This window comes from Rhinoderma darwinii, chromosome 5, assembly GCF_050947455.1.
Source record: "Rhinoderma darwinii isolate aRhiDar2 chromosome 5, aRhiDar2.hap1, whole genome shotgun sequence".
In the NCBI taxonomy this organism is placed as follows: domain Eukaryota; kingdom Metazoa; phylum Chordata; class Amphibia; order Anura; family Rhinodermatidae; genus Rhinoderma; species Rhinoderma darwinii.
Window position 1 is genome coordinate 204,930,495 of NC_134691.1, and position 22,910 is coordinate 204,953,404.

Below are 22,910 nucleotides of genomic sequence, written 5' to 3' on the forward strand. Positions count from 1 at the left end.
GCCGATGCTGCTGCAGAATCAACTGAAGCCTCTGGTGCCGATGTGTCCTCGCTCGTCTGACACGATGCAGGACCTGTGAGTGACGTCACAGCATGATCTGGCAGAAGCTGGGCGTTCTGAAGAGAAGTGGATGATACTTCTCATCAGAACGCCCAGCTAGTAAAAGTATTAAAAACGCCCCGATGTACGCACCTAATACACGCCCACTTGGACTTTTACTTTTAAACACACCCACTTGGACTTTTGCAAGCCTCATTTGCATAACTACAAAAATGGTCATAACTTGGCCAAAAATGCTCGTTTTTTAAAAATAAAAACATTACTGTAATCTACATTGCAGCGCCGATCTGCTGCAATAGCAGATAGGGGTTGCAAAATCTGGTGACAGAGCCTCTTTAAGAAACCTTCTGAATGCTATTTTGAATATTTTAAGGGGTGCTTTTCTAAAATGGGGTGATTTATGGGGGGTTTCTAATATATAAGTGTAATTCCGGGGTAGGGAGACAGACAGGTGAGCCCTAATCTACCCGACACTCAGGCTCTGCCTACTTGCAACGGCCCGTCCTAGGCGACGGCGTACAACTGGGCGACGGTCCCTTCGCTCACTATGTGCACGACAGACAAACAGACAGACAGGGGTACACAGAAGCTAGGGGAACGGGGCAGTTGCCCACGGCAACACCGTGAGCAACAAGAGAAGTGTACGAGGTACCAAACGCAGAGCAGGAGAGTAGTGAACGAGCCGAGTCAAACCAGGAGTGTACGAGGTACCAAATGCAGAGCAGGAGAGTAGTCAGTAAGCCAGGGTCTATATGGAGCAGAGGACAAAAGTACAAGCAGCAGCAGCAAAGTTATTACCACATAAAGTAACTCATGTCCGATTTGAAAAAATTGTCTGTGTCCTGAAGGTCAAAACAGGCTGCGTCCTGAAGGGGTTAATAAATTAGATGCATCTTACTCCAGCTCTCTTCATATTAAGACTCCCAAATATATACCTGATACAAAAATTACATGAGTTCACAAATGAGTAAAAAAAATTGAAATCTTTATTATCCCTTTTAGGGAAAAATTACCCACAAAATACATACAGTTAAAACAACAAATAATTAAAAACACCCCGTATTGGAATGTCAACCATAATCCATAGTAATAACCATGTAATTACATGCAGAACATTGCGCAGTATTGCCGAGTATCACATAGAGACCGGATATTTGTCAACATGTCCACCACAGGTAAATAAAAACTATCATAGATACTTATGCTATTTGCAAAACTTAGTATTTATACACATGTGTCATGCAATATACTCATGCCATATCAAGTAGATCATATTCTAGACTCTTGATCTCTATGTGATACTCTGCAATACTCCGCAATATTCTGCATGTAATTACATGGTTATTACTATGGATTATGGTAGCAGACGTTTTAGGAAACCTCAATTACTTCTGAAGCTACTGGCGAAAAGAACGATTATGCCTCAGAACCGCCGTTGTCGTCTACAGCCTTCTATCCGTCCTTTCCTAATTCCTCCTCCCACAAGTTGTTCTCCTTTTCTCAGAGAATAGAGAAGAGGACTAAACGTCCCTCCAAGTCCAGATGCCCTGGCAACAGCGCCCTAAGGCCCAGAAGTCGTCCTAGACCAAGACATCTTCAGCCTCAAGATCAGTTACGAGATTTCTCCATTCTTTCCCCAGAATCACGCTTCTACTTTGACAGGGTGTTTGCTCTTTACTCCTGCAGAAGGTTATTGTCCACTTTCCTCAGGCAGAATATTTTTAGAGTTTCTACGCCGATCTCTTCTGCGTACGAATAAAAGAAGAATCAGTCCATCCAATCCTTGATCTGAAGAAGTTTAACGACTTTGCCTGCGTTCAAAATGCTCACATGGAATCCGTACGGTCGGTGGTTGCAATGTTGGAACCAGAATCGTTTCTCTTATCCATCGATATTCGCAATGCCTAAATCCACATCCGAGCACACATTTGTGCATTTCTCAGTGTTTTTAGATTTTGTCTGTTTGCCTTTATATTTTGCGGCCTGTCCTTGCTTTACAAATCGTTTACATGTTTATTGCACACGTTGACTGGCACTATTCCAATATCCGTTTGTGGTGCCCATTACTCTCATTGTTAAATCCACATCCCTATCACAAGTACCCACCAACAATTCCTTCGTTTTGTGGTAGATCCTTGACTTTTCCCTTCTACCGCCTCGCCAAAAGTCTTCACCAAGGTCCTGGCGACTCTCATGGTATCTCCCTGTGCTAGTGGAATCACTGTCCCGCCCTACCTGGATGATCTTCATGGTCTCCACATCACTCTGGACATGTTAGAAAGGTTTGGCTGGATTATCAACTAGGAGAAAATCAACAGATCTGCAAGAGTCCATCTCCTGGAGGACCAGATCAAGATGCTTTATGTTTCAAACGTATTTATTAGGTTTGAAAAGCAACAAACTGCCAAAAACAATCCCTTGCAGGGAGGCAATGTAAGATAGCAATGGTAATGTAGCATCATTAAAGCATCTTACAAATAAAAACGCAGTTAAGAAATAATAGAAAACTAATAGATAATTATTAAATAAATGAGCAAACAAAAAAACTAAATACACATGAGCACTGGTCATCAAAATCTAAAGCATGGTGTAGAAAGTGAAAATCAAGTCAGTCTGATATAGTCAAATTGGGTATATTGATTTGCTAGAGCCAGGGGAAACAGATTTTTTTTAAATAGCACCATCTTGTCTAGGCGCAAGCTGTTAGCTTTTTACAAAGCCTCATTTTATTTATCCTAGCCTTCACTATGTTAATCACAAGGTTTGGCTTTTTCCACTGCTGTGCTATATGTGTCCGGGCAGCCATGGTAATGTTCTATGACAGTTTAAAAGATGCACTTGTAACCATAGGTGGTTTGTCCCCCAGAGGCAGGTCTTGAGATTAGGGGAAACGTTAGTAACAGGCAATTCGATGACCTATCTGTCTCCAAAACCTGTGGACAATCGGGCACGTCCACCAAATGTGGAGGTAAGAGCTTATCACATCACACCACCTAAAGCATAAATCTGATACATCTGGATAAGTTGCATGCAACCTTGTCAGAACCATGTAAGCGATTTTTCAGTAAGTGAGACCTGCATGCATTTTTTTCTCAGTGATGTACAGCAGTGGTGCCAGCGCTCAAGAGGCAAAGTGGTCGAATTCCCACTGTAACGTAAATTGAGGTTTATCGTGATCCTGTGTCTTATTTAACACATTATAGAGACGGGACAAGTTTCCAGGGGCTACAGGAGGATACTTACAGATGGACTACCTATAACCCAGGTCTAGTTTAGTATAGGTGCTAGTCAAGGAGGATAGGAAGTTAAATATCTGTTGCTTCCTCCATCATTCACCATGGGTGGGTTATGTAGCTTCTTAAAGTAAGAAACCAACATCATTTTACCTCTTTGTACAAAGTCACCCAATGTACCCAATTTAACAGGGCTCCACCAACTAAATTTGCATGGGTTGCTCCCCTGGGAGAGAGCAGGTTTTCCAAACCAGAGGCAGGAGAGAAGGTTTAGATTACAACTTAGATTTAAATCGGTCCTGACACAATAAGAGGATGGAGAAATAAGCAAAAGGGGCAAGGTGTTTAACCCCTTCCCGCCGGATCACGTATATATACGTCATTAAAATCGGTGGCTTACCGCCTTTTCACGTAAATATACGTCATGGAGATGAAGCTGGCTCAGGAGCTGAGCCAGCGACATCACCACCGGGTGACAGCTGTATGTTACAGCTGGCACCCTAAGGTATCGGCCAGGACCGGAGCTAGCCTCCGATCCGACCGATTAACCCCTCACATGCTGCGTTCAATAGAGATCGCAGCATGTGAGGAGTTTATAGCCACCGGCACCCCAGCAACGTGATCGCTGGGTTGCCGGTGGCTGCAAAGGCGATCGGAGGGCTAATGCTTACCTCCCGATCAGCCTGTAACGGAATCCTCCTATGCCCCGTCGTCGGCGGGGCCCAGGAGGCTTCCGGTAACATCGGCAAGATGGCGCCGGCTCAGCTTCCGGCTCAGAAGCTGAGCCGGCGTCATCAGCAGTGGGTGTCCGCTGTATGTTACAGCGGACACCCCGATCTATCGCCAGGAACCGGAGCTAGCTCCGATTCCTGGCATTAACCCCTTCGATGCAGCGATCCATTGTGATCGCTGCATCCTAGAGGTTTGTAGAAAATCGGCAGCCTTGCCATGCGATGGCAAGGCTGGCGACTGCTACCATGGCAACAGGAGCCCTAACAATGGACTCCTGTCTGCCATTACGTAAGCTGATTAGGCCCCGCCCAGAGGCGGAGCCTAATCGGCTTGCTGTCAGTGAACAACTGACAGTTCCAATACATTGCACTACATAGGTAGTGCAATGTATTAGAACATCAAACAAATAGTTGGACATTCAAGTCCCCTAGTGGGACTAAAGAAAAGTGTAAAAAAAAGTGTAAAAAAAGTAAAAATAAAAGTTGGAAAACATACAATAAAAGTTTCAAATAATAACACAAAACACAATCGCCCTTTTTCCCTTATAAGTCATTTATTATTGAAAAAAATAATAAAGCCATACATATTTGGTATCGCAGCGATCGTAACGACCTGAACTATAAAAATATTATGTTATTTATTCCGCACAGTGAACGCCGTAAAAAAAAACCTCAAAAACACTGCCATAATTACTGTTTTTTTGGTCACTGTCTTCCAAAAATTGAAATAAAAAGTGATCAAAAAGTCGCATGTATCCAAAAATGGTACCGATAAAATCTATACCTCGTCTCGCAAAAAAAACAAGCCCTCACACAGCTCCATCGACGAAAAAATGTAAAAGTTATGGCTCTCACAACATGGCGACAGAAAAAATACATTCTCTTTCCAAAAGTAATTTTATTGTGCAAAAAGTTATAAAAAAGTTCTATAAATTAGGTATCGCCGGAATCGTACTGACCCGCAGAATAAAGGTAACATGTAGTTTATAACGTACGGTGAACGGTGTATATAAAAAAAAAAGTGGCACAAGCTGGGCATGACATTTGACACTGAATTGGCATATCTAGGGAAACTATTTAATTTGTACCTTCCGCAGCGCAATCATTTATGGAAAAGACACGTGGGGTGAAAATGCTCACTACACCTCTTAATAAATGCCTTGAGGGGTGCAGTTTCCAAAATGGGGTCACTTCTCAGGGGTTTCTTTTATTATTTCACATCAAAGCCTCTGCAATTGTGAACCAATACTTTATAAGTCGCCAAATTAGGCCTCAATTTTACATGGTACTCTTTCACTCCTGAGCCCTGTCGAATGTCCAGGCAAAAGATTAGGGCCACATGTAGGGTGATTCTAAAACAGGGAAACACCGTATAATAATTGAGAGCTGTCTTGTTATGGTGGCACAAGCCGGGCACCACATATTGGCGTATCTAAGGAAAAATTCCCATTTTCATTCTCCCACATCGTGTGCACACGAATTTCTACAAAACACCTGTGGGGTTAACATGCTCACTACACCCCTAGGTGAATACCTTGAGGGTGTTGTTTCCAAAATGGCGTCACTTCTGGGGGGGATCCACTGTTTTGGTCCCACATGGACTTTGCAAATGCAACATAGCGACCAGAAACCAAATGCAGCAAAATCTGTACACCAAAAGCAAATGGCGCTCCTTCCCTTCAGAGCCCTGCCGTGTGCCCAAACAGCATTTTACGACCACGTGTGGGGTATTGCCGTACTCCAGAGAAGTTGCTTTACAAGCGTTGGGGTTCTTTTTTTCCTTTATTTGTTGAGAAAATTAAAAATTTGGAGCTAAAGCTACGTCTTATTGAAGAAAAAGGATTTTTTTTATTTTCACTGCCCAATTCTAATAAAATCTATGAAACACCTGTGGGGGCAAAATGCTCACTACACCCCTAGATGGATTCCTCAAGGGGTGTAGTTTTCTCAATGGAGTCACTTTTTTGACGTTTTCACTGTTTTGGTACCTCAGGGGCTTTGCAAATGTGACATTGCCTCCGCAAACCATTCCTGCTAAATTTGAGCTCCAAAAGCCAAATGGCGCTCTTTCCCTTCTAAGCTCCGCCGTGTGTCCAAACATCCGTTTATAACCACATGTGGGGTATTGTTTTACTCGGGAGAAATTGCTTTACAAATGTTGTGGTGCTTTTTCTCCTTTAGTCCTCGTGGAAATTAGAAAAAATTAGCTAAACCTACATAATCTTTGAAAGAATGACGATTTTTATTTTCACGGCCTACTTCCAATAATTTCTGCAAAAAACCTGCGGGGTCAAAATGCTCACTATACCCCTAGATAATTTCCTCAAGGGGTGTAGTTTCCAAAATGGGGTCACTTTTGGTGGATTTCCACTGTTTTGGCACCGAAAGAGCCCTTGAAACCTGACATGGAGCCTAAAATATTTTCTAATAAAAAGGAGGCCCAAAATCCACTGGGGGCTCCTTTGCTTCGGAGGCAGGTGCTTCAGTTCATTACCACACTAGGGCCACATGTGGGATATTTCTAAAAACTGCAGAATCTGGGCAATAAATATTGAGTTGCATTTCTCTGGTAAAAACTTCTGTGTTACAAAAAAAATAGAATAAAAATGAATTTCTGCAAAAAAAAAATGAAATTTGAAAATTTCACCTCTACGTTGCTTTAATTCCTGTGAAACGTTTAAAGGGTTAAGAAACTTTCTAAATGCTGTTTTGAATACTTTGAGGGGTGAAGATTTTAAAATGGGGTGACTTTTTGGCGGTTTCTAATATATAAGGCCCTAAAAGCCGCTTCACAACTGAACTGGCCCCTGTAAAAATAGCCTTTTGAAATTTTCTTGAAAATGTGAGAAATTGCTGCTAAAGTTCTAAGCCTTGTAACGTCCTAGAAAAATAAAAGGATGTTCAAAAAACGATGCCAATCTAAAGTAGACATATGGGGGATGTTAATTAGCAACAATTTTGTGTGGTATAACTGCCTGTCTTACAAGCAGATACATTTACATTTAGAAAAATGCAAATTTTTGCAATTTTTCACCAAATTTTGGTGTTTTTCACTGGTAAATATTGAATTTATCGACCACATTTTTCCACTATCATAAAGTCCAATGTGTCACGAGAAAACAATCTCAGAATCACTTTGATAGGTAAAAGCGTTCCGGAGTTATTACCACATAAAGTGAAATATGTCAGATTTGAAAAAATGGGTCTGGTCCTGAAGGCCAAAATGAGCTTGGTCCTGAAGGGGTTAAAAGTAGAAGGTAAACGTAAAGTAGTCCACAAAATTGTTGGCCAAGTTGTTGATGCAAACAGATTTGCTTCATTAGTTACCCATAGGGGGGGCAATTCACCCTCAGCTTGCACCGGGGCTAACTGCGCAACCCTGGCAGCAATGTAATACTTGACTTAATTAAGTATGGACATGCCATCCACAAAATGTTCCTGGCTATGTGTGGTCTTTTTTTGAGACCATATAAAGTATAAGACTGGTTATTGTAATGCTTGAATGTGCGATCTAGGTTCTGGTAATGGGAGGGTGCAGAACAAATACAGAATTCTCAACAATAGCACCATTCTTACTGTGTATATTAGCAATCCCATTTCCGTTTTTTGAAAAGGACATTATAGTTCCATTTGTAGAGGTATTTAATGTTTTTGGCGAGTTTGATGCCCAAATGGAATGTGATGAATCAGTGTAGGGAAACTAAAATTCAGTTCAATAAGTTCCGTATATGAGTGGGAGTGTTGCAAAATACTATATCCGATTTGGATGGATTGACTTTAATGTAGTTCTAGGTGAATGGTCCAGTACAAATACAGATGTATCAAAGTTTAAAGGCTAAGTACACCTTTGAAAACGTATATATGTGTGTGTGTAAAGGTCATTGCCTTGAAGTCCTACACCAGCTGTGAGGTTTATTTGGCTACAGTATGTAAATAAATATATATATATGTATATATATATATATATATATATATATATATATACTACCGTTCAAAAGTTTAGGGTCACATCTGGTTTTTAATGCAATATCTACATAGGTGTATAGAGGCCCATTTCCAGCAACCATCACTCCAGTGTTCTAATGGTACATTGTGTTTGGTAACTGTGTTAGAAGGCTAATGGATGATTTGAAAACCCTTGTGCAATTATGTTAGCACCGCTGTAAACCGTTTTGCTGTTTAGAGGAGCTATAAAACTGACCTTCCCTTGAGCTAGTTGAGAATCTGGAGCATTACATTTGTGGGTTCGATTAAACTCTCAAAATGGCTAGAAAAAGAGCTTTCATGTGAAACTCGACCGTCTATTCTTCTTCTTAGAAATGAAGGCTATTCTATGCAAGAAATTGCCAAGAAACTGAAGATTTCCTACAACGGTGTGTACTACTACCTTCAGAGGACAGCACAAACAAGTACATTAGAGTCTCTAGTTTGAGAAATAGACGCCTCACTGGTCCTCAACTGGCAGCTTCATTAAATAGTACCCGCAAAACACCAGTGTCAACGTCTACAGTGAAGAGGCGACTCAAGGATGCTGGCCTTCAGGGCAGAGTGGCAAAGAAAAAGCCATATCGGAGACTGGCTAATAAAAGGAAAATATTAATATGGGCAAAAGCACACAGACATTGGACAGAGGAAGATTGGAAAAAAGTGTTATGGACAGACGAATCGAAGTTTGAGGTGTTTGGATCACACAGAAGAACATTTGTGAGATGCAGAACAACTGAAAAGATGCTGGAAGTGTGCCTGACGCCATCTGTCAAGCATGGTGGAGGTAATGTGATGGTCTGGGGTTGCTTTGGTGCTGGTAAAGTGGGAGATTTGTACAAGGTAAAAGGGATTTTGAATAAGGAAGGCTATCACTCCATTTTGCAACGCCATGCCATACCCTGTGGACAGCGCTTGATTGGAGCCAATTTCATCCTACAACAGGACAATGACCCAAAACACACCTCCAAATTATGCAAGAACTATTTAGGGAAGAAGCAGGCAGCTGGTATTCTATCTGTAATGGAGTGGCCAGCGCAGTCACCAGATCTCAACCCCATAGAGCTGTTGTGGGAGCAGCTTGACCGTATGGTACGTAAGAAGTGCCCATCAAGCCAATCCAACTTGTGGGAGGGGCTTCTGGAAGCATGGGGTGAAATTTCTCCCAATTACCTCAGCAAATTAACAGCTAGAATGCCAAAGGTCTGCAATGCTGTAATTGCTGCAACTGGAGCATTCTTTGACGAAAGCAAAGTTTGAAGGAGAAAATTATTATTTCAAATAAAAATCATTATTTCTAACCTTGTCAATGTCTTGACTATATTTTCTAGTCATTTTGCAACTCATTTGATAAATATAAGTGTGAGCTTTCATGGAAAACACGAAATTGTCTGAGTGACCCCAAACTTTTGAACGGTAGTGTAAATGTGTGTGTGTGTGTGTGTGTGTGTGTGTATATATATATATATATATATATATATATGTGTGTGTGTATGTATGTATATATATATATATATATATATATGTGTGTGTGTGTGTGTGTGTGTGTGTATATGTATGTGTATATGTAATGTCAGGGTGGGGAGACAGACAGGTGAGCCCTAATCTACCCGCCACTCAGTCCCTGCCTACTTGCACGGCCTGTCCTAGGCGACGGCGTACAACTGGGCGACGGTCCCTACGCTCAATATGTGCAAAACAGACAAGGGTACACAGAAGCTAAGGGAAATGGGGCAGTTGCCCACGGCAACACCGTGAGCAACAAGAGTGGTGAACGAGCCGAGTCAAACCAGGAGTGTACGAGGTACCAAACGCAGAGCAGGAGAGTAGTCAGTAAGCCAGGGTCATATGAAGCAGAGGTCAATAGTAATAGCAGGAACAGCAGAGCCAGGAAGCAAGAGAGAATCACAGGCAAAGGACAAGCAGCAAATGAAGGTATAAATAGACCGAGGGCAGGAGCTAGAACCGTCTGGCCAGGCTGTGATAGGTTCTCCCACTCCTCAGCCTACCAGCCTGAGTGGTAGCAGATAGAGTCACTCTATCAGACCTGGGAACAGATGCAGACTGATTAACCACGGGAGTCAACACAGAAGCTGTGTCTGGCAGATCCTTTACAATACATGTATGTGTATGAATATGTGTGTGTATGTATGTATGTGTGTATATATATATATATATATATATATATATGTATGTATGTATGTGTGTATATATTTCTGTATGTGTATATACATTTATATTTATTTCTTTTTTCAGTGTTTGGTGCCACTTTCTAATTACTTTTTATTAAAATTAGTTTTTACTTTTTGAGATACATCTTGCTTTGTATCCTGTATGCAGAGCAACTGTGTCTAGTACTGGGTCCGTCAGCTCAGCGGAACTGACGGGTTCAGTGTCAGTGGGTGGATCCACCAGTTATCGATCACTCCTAAGTTATGATCTTAGATGTGATCGATAACCGCTCGATCCTGCGTGTGTCAGAGACCACTGACCTGACTGATACAGGTTTTAGCGCTAGATACAGCAGCCCTGTATACAGGATACAAAGTAGCTGTATGTCAAAAAGTCAAAATAATTTTTCATAAATAATTAGGAAGTTGCACCAATCACACTGATTCATATTTTTATTTAAAAAAAAAAAAAGTTTACAAACCTTTTAACTGGCGTAATATTACACAGCAAAAGCCATTGAAAAACCATTGCAAGAGTCAACGTTTCTTGCATCTGTGCATTTAATGCGTTAAGAGTCTAGTTAAAGATTGCTACATCTGTACATAGTTATGCACATTTTCATTTAAGAATTATATACATTTTGTTCTGTTTTATACTTCTATATTCATTTTTATTTTAGCCTTCAAGAATTTGTAAAAGACTGTGGAAGTTATTCAAAGAAAATGGTGAATGATATGCTGGATCAGATAACAGAAGGGGATCATTCCAAAATTCTTTATCAACTGAAACAGGTGCAGTTCCTATTCATCTGTCTGTACATTGCTTTAACATGAAGTGTTGGTGCAAACACAACATTTTTAGCATTTGTGAAAGTAAATTATAATTTATTTTTTTTTGTGGGATCAATGAAACTCTTACAGCTAAGCTTTCCATACCCTGCCAATTTCAGAGGCATCTGTCAACAGTTTAAGGTCTATGGGCAGCCTATTTGCTCTCGTTATAAGTCGTTTTCCGACGGTCGGACGTCCACTAACCGCACATTGGTGGCATTATCTAGTCACATGCCATCAATGTGTAATCCCTTAAGGATACAACTTATTTCGGCCTTGTGGACACAGACAATTTTTTTTCAAATATGACGTTTCCCTTTATGTGGTAATAACTTTGGAAAGCTTGTATTTTTCCAAGCGATTCTGGTTTTCTTGTGACACATTGTACTTCATGAAAATTTGGTCGATACATTGTGTTTATGTGAAACTCCAAAATGTAGGGAAAATTTGCAAAAATTATCATTTTTTCTAAATTTTAAATGTATCTGCTTGTTAGACGTAGGGGGGATTCACACGAGCGTGTATTCGGTCCGTGCGGGCCGCGTGGTTTTCACGCGGCACGCATGGACCAATACAAGTCTATGGGGCAGTACAGACAGTCCGTGCTTTTTGCGCAGCGTTTGTCTGCTGCGCAAAAAGCGCGACAGGTTCAATAACTCGGCGTATTTCGCGCCTCACGCACCCATTGAAGTCAATGGGTGCGAACCGACTGAAACAGCGCACCAGCTGTCAAAAGGATGAATGTAAACAGAAAAGCACCACGTGCTTTTCTTTTTCCGAACATCCAAACGGAGTGTCTTTGCGATGAGCGAAGCCGGACAAACGAACCGAACTTCACCGGGTTCGGCCGAACTAGTTTTGGCCGAACCCGGCAAAAAAATTATCGGTACGCGACGTCAGGAGATAGTCACTGTCCATGGTGCTGAAAGAGTTAAACTGTTTCAGCACCATGGACAGTGACTTCCGATCCCAATATACATGAACCTGTAGAAAAAAAAACGAAGTTCTGACTTACCGATAACTCCCGGCTTCTTCTTCCAGTCTGACCTCCCGGGATGACAATTCAGTCCAAGTGACAGCTCCAGCCAATCACAGGCCAAGCACAGGCTGCAGCGGTCACATGGACTGGCGCGTCATCCAGGGAGGTGGGGCCCGATGTCGAGAGGCGCGTCACCAAGGACGCGTCACCAAGGCAACGGCCGGGAAGTTCTCGGTAAGTACGAACTTTTTCTTTTTTTTCAACAGGTTTTTCGATATTGTGTTCGGCATTCACTGTCGAGGGTGCTGAAAGAGTTAGCTCTTTCAGCACCTTGGACAGTGACGGGCGTCGACTAGCCTCATCTCTATGATGGCGGCTGCGCGAAAATCACGCAGCCGCACATCATACACGGATGACACACGCAGCTGTCAAATGGTTTTTGCGCGCGCAAAAACGCAACGTCCGTCTGTATCTGCCCGTATAGTAATACCACACACAAGAGTTACTAGTTAACATTTCCCATATGTCTTCTCTGTTTGCATCATTTTTTGAGCGTCCTTTTATTTTTCTAGGGCGTTACAAGGCTTAACGTTAACAGCAATTTCTTACGTTTCCAAGAAAATTTCCAAAACATATTTTTTATGTATCAGTTCAGATCTGAAGTTTAATTCCCTATATATGCTTTAAATGCCCTATATATTAGAAACTCCCCATAAATCACCCCATATTAAAAACTAGACCCCTCCCTCAAAGTATTCCAAAAAGCATTTAGAACATTTCTTGACCCTTTTAGGCGTTTCACAGGAATTCAATTAAATTATTTAGGAGTGAAATACACAAATTTATTTATTTTGTTTTTTTGCAGAAATTTATTTGTAATCTACTGTTTTCTGTAACACAGAAGGTTTTACCAGCGAAATGCCGCCCAATATTTATTGCCGAGATTCTGCAGTTTTTTTAGAAATATCCCACACGTGGCCCTAGTCTGGTATTGGACTGAAACACAGGCCTCAGAATTGAAGGAGCACCTAGTGGATTTTGGGGACTTCCTTTTATTAGAAATTATATTTTAGGCACCATGTCAGGTTTGAAGAGGTCTTGTGGGGCGAAAGCGTGGAAACCCCCCAAAAGTGACCCCATTTTGGAAACTACACCCCTCAAGGAATTTATCTAGGTATCTAGTGAGCATTTTGATCCCACAGGTTTATTGCTGAATTTATTGGAATTAGGCCGTAAAAATGAAAATCTGTTATTTCTGAAAAAACATAGACACTTTTAATTTTTACAAGGAGTAAAGGAGAAAAAGCATCCCCAACATCTGTAAAGCAATTTCTTCCAATTACGGCAATACCCCATATGTGGTAATAAACCACATATGGGGTATTGCCCCAGATTGAAAATATGCCGGGGCCACCTACTCTTCCCTTTGCACTGCGCATGTCCTTTTTGGCGCATGCACAGTGCAATGTTCCAGGAGAACTAAATCCTAGACGGTGCTTTTTTTTCTGCCGGACATAACAGATGGAAAAAAACAAAAACCTGTTTTGGGACTTAGAAGCCCTGGTGTTGTGGCACTGCATGTAAAAACCTGATTCAGGTCCTTACATGCGGCGGGCCACGTAAAATGAGGTGGCCTTATGTTTCACATGTGTGATCTAGGGGTATAATGATTTTTATTTTTTTTTCGTTAGTTTTCGTGGAATGCCAATTTATCCATAAGCATTTTGATAATAGAAATAATACATAAGAAATTTTTAAAATATATATCCTGGTGGCCTCACTATTAGCCCTACTTGGTCAGAAGTAGTGCTGTATAGTGCGAATCAGGCTGTAACCTTTTTGTCGTCTTCCTTATCCTCCCTGAAAAGCCTATTTTGGTTTTATGATGCCTCAATAAATGAGAAAATGTTTTTACTGAACAGGTGAGTGCCGCATATTCTTTTCTCCATTCTCTATCAGTCCTACTTGCCCCCGCTTCCTCCTGATCTCCAGAAATCAGGCATTTTATGACATTTTCTTGGTAACCAAGATAAGTTTCTTAATTGCTGGCACGCTTAAAAAGTACAAAAGAATTATACATGGCCATTTGAACCAGATGGACAGCTAATTTTTTGTACCATGATCGTGTTTTTATCTCTGAGGTATTTAAAATTGGGATATTGGTATAATAGTTATCAAGGCACAAGGTGTATCCTTGATTTAGAAGTGGATGTATGAGGTCCCACACTATTAGTCTATTTATTCCCAGAGAAGGGGGGCAGTCTGGAGGATTTATTTGTGAATCTTTTCCCTCATATATTCTAAATCGGTGGGTGTATCTGGAATCACTTTTGCAGAGCTTACACATTTTTATTCCATATCTTGCCCTTTTATTAGGTAAATTTTGCTAAAAGCGCAGCCTCCCTTTGAAGTGGACTAGGGACTCGTCGATTCATATATTTTTGGCCTCAGAACGTTTCCTGGGCATTTCAGCCCAGGTACATTGGGGTATGATAGAGGACGTCTGTATTCCAATATGAGCTAATGGTGGGTTTCTTTATAAGGCCCATATTTAACAAAAGCCCCCAGAATGTAATCCTGTCAAATGATTTTGATAGGTTCCCGTCTCTGCATTATGGCAAAATGGGAGTCGGGACGAGTGGCAAGAAACTGCGTTGCGTATAAGTTGGTTTGCGCAACTATTATATCAATTCAAAAGAAATAAAAAAATCTATTTCTCTGTAACCTATGGTGTCCACTTTTATTCCTGAAGACGCAACAAAATCAGAAATATAGGGTCTATACATAGAGGCGGCAGCCAGATGGTGTGGCTTGCCGTAGGCTAACTCAACGCCACCACTTATGCACCGTTTGAGGAGGTACCTCAACATCTTCAATATCCGTGGAGGAATATGACAAAAAAATGGAATTCCTCGTCACGATCTGTGTCTGAACAAACCATAGCATAAGCCTCCTCTGGGGAATATAGGCGCCGAGACCTTTTAACTTTTTCTTGTGTTTTGTTTTTTTTTCTATAAAATCCCTAATGATCCCCAACTAACTAACCCTAAAACGATTTATTTTGTAGCTTTTTTTTTTTTTTTAACTCGAACGTAAATAAAAAAGGAAGGATTACAGTGGGGCTGTAAGTAGTTACTGGGGGGTACAAAGGGTGATGGATGGGACACAGTAGGGGATAACTATGTTTTTCTTCACTTCACAGGCTCCTCAGGCAACACAGCTTTAATCTCCTCTTATTTCTGTCACACACTGAGGTGATCAGAGCTGGTGACTGTATCTTTTTCTAAATAATACTGTGATTTGCCCGTCAGAACTGACAGAGCAATCACAGCAATTGCCGGTAAAGGAACCGTTCTGATTGGTCCCCTGGCTGATAGATGACAGAGATGGTCAGCTGCCATCACCGTTTCATTGCTATCCTGTCACTAGCAGTGACAGTTTTAGTAAGATTTTTCTTGCAAAGTGCAGTGATTGGTCTGTCAGAACGGATAGACCAATCACAGCGATCGTCGTCATGGGACCGCTCTAATTGGTCCCCCCGTCGATGACCGAGATGGTCCGCTGTTAATGACAGCTGCCATCACTGTTCTGTCGCCGCTCTGTCGCTTGCAGTGACTGTTTATGACTGCGCCAAAATAGTACATTGGAGTGCAGGAATGCAGTCCCACTCCCGACTTACTGTTGCAGCGCGGCAAGAGTTTAAGGTACAGAGCCCCTCTAATCTTCACTGGAGATATGCAGTGGGAGTTGGGGAACATAACTGTCAGCCGAAAAATTTTTGGCTAGCAGCTGTCTGGTCAGCTTTATTTTATTTTATCTTAGTTTTTTTATATACAGACATTGAGGTTTTACCTTCTTTTGGATTAACATCATATAAAACGGGGTTTACCTCAAATTAAATTTTAATTAAATAAAGAACCTAATTCTAAATAGGTTTTGTATTATCTCTTATAAAAAAAACTAGAGATTACATTTATAAACTTATTACAGTGCCACTAAGTGTTTCAGCGCTCCCCTCTATAGTGCGTCCACCTTACTAAGTCATGCACACATCCGTGACTTTTTATATGGCCGCAAACACGGACCGCACACGGATGAATAGAATGGGCGAAACTGATTCGTAACAATGGACAGGAATAGGACCTGTTCTATAATTTGCGGAACGGACACACGAACTATCAAAAAAAAAAACGGATGTGTGCATGGCCACATACAAATAAATATCCGTAACAAAGAAAAGGATAGCACACTGAAGAATTTGGGCTCATGCGAACATCCGTGACCTTTTTATACGGCCTCATAACACAGGTGTGCGGTCCGTTTTTTAACAGACTATTGAATAGAATGGGTGAGACTGTCACATAACCGTAAACGACTTCTCTGCTTGTCAGAAGAGATGCTGAACATGCACAATTACATTTTCCTCCATAATTACAGTATTTTAAATCTTGGCGTCAGGCACTATATGGAATGTGACTAGTAAGCCCTTAAAGGCATGGTGTTGCCAGAAAAACATGTTTTTTTTTTTTTAATTAAACATTTAGTGTGTGGGTGATTAAAAATTGTTCAAATTTTTTTTATTTTTTTCACGAGTCAGGAAATATTATAAATTATTTCTAATTTATAATACTACCCATTTTTGGTCACTAGATGGAGCTATTTCCCAAAATTGCAGCATTGCAACATTGGGTAAAAAGCCCTCGCTCTAGTGAGCTCTCAGCATCCCCCCCTCCTTTATCCTGGCTAGTGCCGGGATAAACGAGGGGTTTGAACGGTGTAACCTCCTACACTGTGTGTCGCCATTTTTTGAGCTAACACACAGCGTAGTAGGTTTACATACAGTAGTAAACACACACAAACACGAACATACATTGAAATCTCTTACCTGCTCCTGCCGCCGCGGCTCCCTCCGGCCTGTCCGCTCCGTTTGCTGCCGCTGGTCCAAGTGCACAAATCCGGAAGCCGCGACCGGAAGTAGTAATATTACTGTCCGGCCGCGACTTCCGGTCCACAGGAAAATGGCGCCGGACGGCGCCAATTTCGAATTGGACTGTGTGGGAGCGGCGCATGCGCAGTTCCCACACAGACGCCGTACACTGAAGTCAATGGGACGGGAGCCGTTCGCAGTCCCTATGGGACTGTGGCTGCCGTATTCCATGTCTGTATGTGTCGTTAATCGACACAGACAGAAATGGAACAAAAAATGGCAGCCCCCATAGGGAAGAAAAAGTGTAAAAATAAGAAAAAGTAAAACACAAACACACAAATGAATATAAACGTTTTTAATAAAGCACTAACATCTTTAACATATAAAAAAATAATTTGTGATGACACTGTTCCTTTAAGGACTGAGCCTGTTTTGGCCTTAAAGACTAAGCCAATTTTTTTCAAATCTGACGTGTCAATTTATGTGGTATTAAATTTAGAATGCTTTTACCTATCCAAACGATTCTGAGGTTGTTTTCGCGTGACATATTGTACTTTGTTAGTAAAAAAAATTGGCAGATAAAATCAGTATTTATTTGTGAAAAATTGCAAAAATTTGCATTTTTCTAACTTTTAATGTTATAAGTCGATAGTATTACCACACAAAATAGTTGCTAGTCAACATTTCCCATATGTCTACTTTTATGTTGGCATCGTTTTTTGAACATCCTTTTATTTTCATTACAAGGCTTCGAATATAAGCAGCAATTTCTCCCGTTTTTCAAGAAAATTTCTAAAGCCTGTTTTTATAGGGTTCAGTTCTGAAGTAGCTTTGAGGGGCCTATATTTTGGGAAACCCCCATAATTCATCTAATTTAAAAAACTGCAACCCTCACCTCAAAGTATTAAAATAACCGCATGTATAACGTTTCTTAGCCCTTTAGGCATTTCACAGGAATTGAAGCAAAGTGGATGTGAATTTTACAAATGTAATTTTTTTATTTGCAGAAATTCAAATTTTTAATCTACTTTAACACAGAAGGTTTTACCATTGAAACACAACTCAACATTTATTGCCCATATTCTGCAGTTTTTAGAAATATGCCACATGTGGCCCTAGTGTGCTCCTGGACTGAAACATAGGCCTCAGGAGCAAAGGAGCACCTCGTGGATTTTGGGGCCTTCTTTTTATTAGATTGTATTTTAGGGATCATGTCAGGTTAGAAGAGATCTTGTGGTGCCAAAACAAAGGAAATCAACAGAAAGAATGCCTGCAGGCAAACAAACCCTTTTTCCCAACTACCCCAAAATGCAATAAGAACTATATTTTATTATGCTACGTATAGCAGAACAAGACAGACCACATATATGTTATTAAAATTGTGACTGCCAGAAGCCGGACATGAAAGTGAACTGCTGATACAAATGCAGCACTGTGTCAGCAACTATGAGGGCCGTCATAGGTAGCATTAGTAAGTTAAATTGGCTAAGTGAACACCTACTGTATCAAAACGAGCCACCACTGAATTCTTTAACCGTAATAGAGCATGTCCATCTGCCACCTCCAATCCGTCATCTACTTCCTCTATGCCTGTTCCTATATCTGTGCCAAACATTACGAACATGCCGGGCAACTCTCAGTCGTTGACTTCCAATGTAACCCTAAGTGGAGGGAACAGCACTACCAATACTATTATAGGTCCTCCTGCTACTTTTCCTTTTTTAGGACCACTCAACCTACATTGGGGGCTGAAGCAATAACCCCAATTACATCTGCCACCAAGGATGATGATATGCAGATATTTAATCTATCTACATACGAATTGAACCCCCACCAGCTGACCCTGTTACGGAAGGGACTTTCATATACCCCTGCCCCTCCTTTTGATGAGTTCATATGGGCTAAAGACGTCAACCTCTTTGCCAGAAAACTAGCTCTACATAAATATTGTAAGGGCACCACACATGATGGAACTTATCAAAATCGCCAGGAATCCAATACATTGAGGGATCTTGAAAGTCTACTTCAGGAGAATGAATTTGGAGCCACCGATGCTGTTGGTCCCTTTTCCTCCCTGCGTCCGAAGTCAAAGCTCACTCCCCACTTCTCTCAGTACAGTCATATTGACATTTTTGTTAAGATGGTCTGCAACGACCTAAAGAAGCTTAGGGGTGATAGATCAATGACCTTCAGTAATCTCAGTAATAATGAAAGGATGGCACTGGATGATTTATGCAGTAACGAAAATTTGGTCCTCAAACTTTCCGATAAAGGAGGCAATATAGTGATCATGGACCGTGTCGACTATACAGGCATAGTCCATAGATTACTTGACGATCGTACCATTTCAACGACATAACAATTTTGTCCTGTCACTCTTACGTTTTTTGCTCACTCATAACTTCTTTACTTTTGATGATAAATATTATCATCAGATAAAAGGCACAGCTATGGGCACTGTATGTGCACCCACTTACGCCAACCTTTTTCTGGGATGGTGGGAAGACACCATTGTCTTTTCCGATGATTTTCTTTTCTTCTCATCACATATTTCCTTCTGGGGTAGATATATTGATGACATTCTCATCCTTTGGGATGGGGATAACAATACATTCACTGACTTCATGTCTATGCTCAATAACAACTCCATTGGCATGAAATTCACCTATGAGATACATGATCAGGTGATTAACTTTCTTGACCTTAAAGGAACAGTGTCATCACAAATAATTTTTTTATATGTTAAAGATGTTAGTGCTTTATTAAAAACGTTTATATTCATTTGTGTGTTTGTGTTTTACTTTTTCTTATTTTTACACTTTTTCTTCCCTATGGGGGCTGCCATTTTTTGTTCCATTTCTGTGTGTGTCGATTAACGACACATACAGACACGGAATACGGCAGCCACAGTCCCATAGGGACTGCGAACGGCTCCCGTCCCATTGACTGCAGTGTACAGCGTCTGTGTGGGAACTGCGCATGCGCCGCTCCCACACAGTCCTATTCGAAATTGGCACCGTCCGGCGCCATTTTCCTGTGGACCGGAAGTCGCGGCCGGACAGTAATATTACTACTTCCGGTCGCGGCTTCCGGATTTGTGCACTTGCACCAGCGGCAGCAAACGGAGCGGACGGGCCGGAGGGAGCCGCGGCGGCAGGAGCAGGTAAGAGATTTCAATGTATGTTCGTGTTTGTGTGTGTTTACTACTGTATGTAAACCTACTACACTGTGGGTTAGCTCAAAAAATGGCGACACACAGTGTAGGAGGTTACACCGTTCAAACCCCTCGTTTATCCCGGCACTAGCCAGGATAAAGGAGGGGGGGTTGCTGAGAGCTCACTAGAGCGAGGGCTTTTAACCCAATGTTGCAATGCTGCAATTTTGGGAACAGCTCCATCTAGTGACCAAAAATGGGTAGTATTATAAATTAGAAATAATTTATAATATTTCCTGGCTCGTGCAAAAAAAAAAAAAAAAATTTGAACAATGTTTAATCACCCACACACTAAATGTTTAATTTTTTTAAAAAAACCATGTTTTTCTGGCAACACATTCCCTTTAAGATCTCTCTGGACCCTGGTGGCGGTGTCCAAACTGACTTCTTCCGGAAGGCTACTGCCACCAATAGTTTTCTACACTGGGACAGTCATCACCCTCCAGCTCTTAAAGGGAATGTGTTGCCAGAAAAACATGTTTTGTTTTTTTAAATTAAACATTTAGTGTGTGGGTGATTAAACATTGTTCACATTTTTTTTATTTTTTTCACGAGTCAGGAAATATTATAAATTAATTCTAATTTATAATATTACCCATTTTTGGTCACTAGATGGAGCTATTCCCAAAATTGCAGCATTGCAAAATTGGGTAAAAAGCCCTCGCTCTAGTGAGCTCTCAGCATCCCCCCCTCCTTTATCCTGGCTAGTGCCGGGATAAACGAGGGGTTTGAACGGTGTAACCTCCTACACTGTGTGTCGCCATTTATTGAGCTAACACACAGTGTAGTAGGTTTACATACAGTAGTAAACACACACAAACACGAACATACATTGAAATCTCTTACCTGCTCCTGCCGCCGCGGCTCCCTCCGGCCCGTCCGCTCCATTTGCTGCCGCTGGTCCAAGAGCACAAATCCGGAAGCCGCGACCGGAAGTAGTAATATTACTGTCCGGCCGCGACTTCCGGTCCACAGGAAAATGGCGCCGGACGGCGCCAATTTCGAATTGGACTGTGTGGGAGCGGCGCATGCGCAGTTCCCACACAGACGCCGTACACTGAAGTCAATGGGACGGGAGCCGTTCGCAGTCCCTATGGGACTGTGGCTGCCGTATTCCATGTCTGTATGTGTCGTTAATCGACACATACAGAAATGGAACAAAAAATGGCAGCCCCCATAGGGAAGAAAAAGTGTAAAAATAAGAAAAAGTAAAACACAAACACACAAATAAATATAAACGTTTTTAATAAAGCACGAACATCTTTAACATATAAAAAAATAATTTGTGATGACACTGTTCCTTTAAGAGAGGGATACCAATAGGCCAATATCTTAGGGCCAAGCGCAATTCTTCTAATGAACTATCTTTTCAAATAGAATGCGATGGACTCTATCAAAAATTCTTGGCACGGGGGTATCCCAAAAAGTGGCTACATAGGGCCTATGCCAGGGCTAGGGCGTCTCATAGACATGACTTACTTTCGGATAGAGGTACCAAATCTGCAGTGTCTGCATCATCCAGTGCCATTCGGTGTATAGGCACCTTTGATGTATGTTCTCCCCAGGTTGTCAATGTCTTGAAAAAACATTGGTCCATCCTTACTGCCGATCCTGATTTAAAAGACGCTATCTCCACTAATCCTACCATTACCTATCGCAGGGGTAGGAACTTGCGTGATCTCCTAGTACACAGCCACTATTCGTCAATATCTTCGAATACCCCATCTACTTGGCTGAAATCACCTGTTAAAGGGTTTCATCCGTGCGGCAGATGCTCCTTTTGTCCCTTGATGCCCACAGTCAAGAGGTTTACTAATCCTATTGATGGGAAGTCATATGACATTAAACAATTTCTTAACTGTCAAAGTATTGGGGTCATATATGTGGTTAGATGTCCTTGCCCAAAATTATATGTCGGTAAGACTTTGCAGGAACTGAGGAGGAGAGTGTCCAAACACCTTAGTACCATCAATCATAAGTAAGATACCACTCTCTCAAGACATATGCACAGGTTCCATGATGGTAACCCAAAGTTGCGCCAATTTTGGGGTATCGCACAGATAAAACTAGGTCCTAGGGCTGGTAATTTAGATCGCAAGCTCCTACAGGAGGAGGCACGGTGGATACACCGTCTGAGTACCATGACCCCCCTGGGGCTTAATGAAGGATTCACCTTCAGTGCTTTTCTATAATTTTATTGTTCACCCCTTGTTCGCTATATATGGATTTCTAAAATTTATCTCGGAGTATGTTGATCTCCTTATGCCTCTCTGTCTCATCAATTGTTCTGCCTTATATACCGATCTACTAATGCCTCTTATAATGGAGGGGCTAGATTTCGTTACATTACACTTAACGTATATATTTACTAGTTCCTGATTTGACCATATCTCTAGCATGGCGGCTTTTTATCCTTAATATGGGGGTTGCTGTGTCGGTCCTGTCTATAATTACATATACCTACCTTGTAACCATAGCGGTGGTTCGGTTTTGCACTAAGTCCACAATGACGCTGACTGCACCTGCGCCGAGTCGCTTTGTCTCTGCTATATAGCAGATTTGTTCTAAGTCCTCCCTTTCGCTCTTTGCGCATGCGCACTTTCTAGACTATCTCCGTCATTTTCAGCAGTGCGCATGCGTGGTCTCTTACCCGTCATTGGCTTTTGCCACGCCACCCGCTATAGGACAATCCGTCTCTTCTGACGGCTGCACCCTTTCGATTCACCCGATTGGTTGTTTGCTCCGACACCCCCCCCCCCCCCGGTACTTATGTCATCATA

At 41.6% G+C, this 22,910-nt stretch overlaps 1 protein-coding gene across 6 annotated transcripts in view; it reads left to right on the forward strand.

Annotated features, from left to right (window-relative positions):
* The window catches only part of BRD9 (bromodomain containing 9), a 148,619-nt gene that overhangs the window by 119,163 nt on the left and 6,546 nt on the right, over positions 1–22,910 (forward strand). For all 6 annotated transcript variants that reach the window (XM_075826875.1, XM_075826874.1, XM_075826878.1 and 3 more), the window contains exon 13: positions 10,860–10,971. In XM_075826875.1, the coding sequence (XP_075682990.1) occupies positions 10,860–10,971 (112 nt within the window). The remainder of the gene's footprint in view (positions 1–10,859; positions 10,972–22,910) is intronic.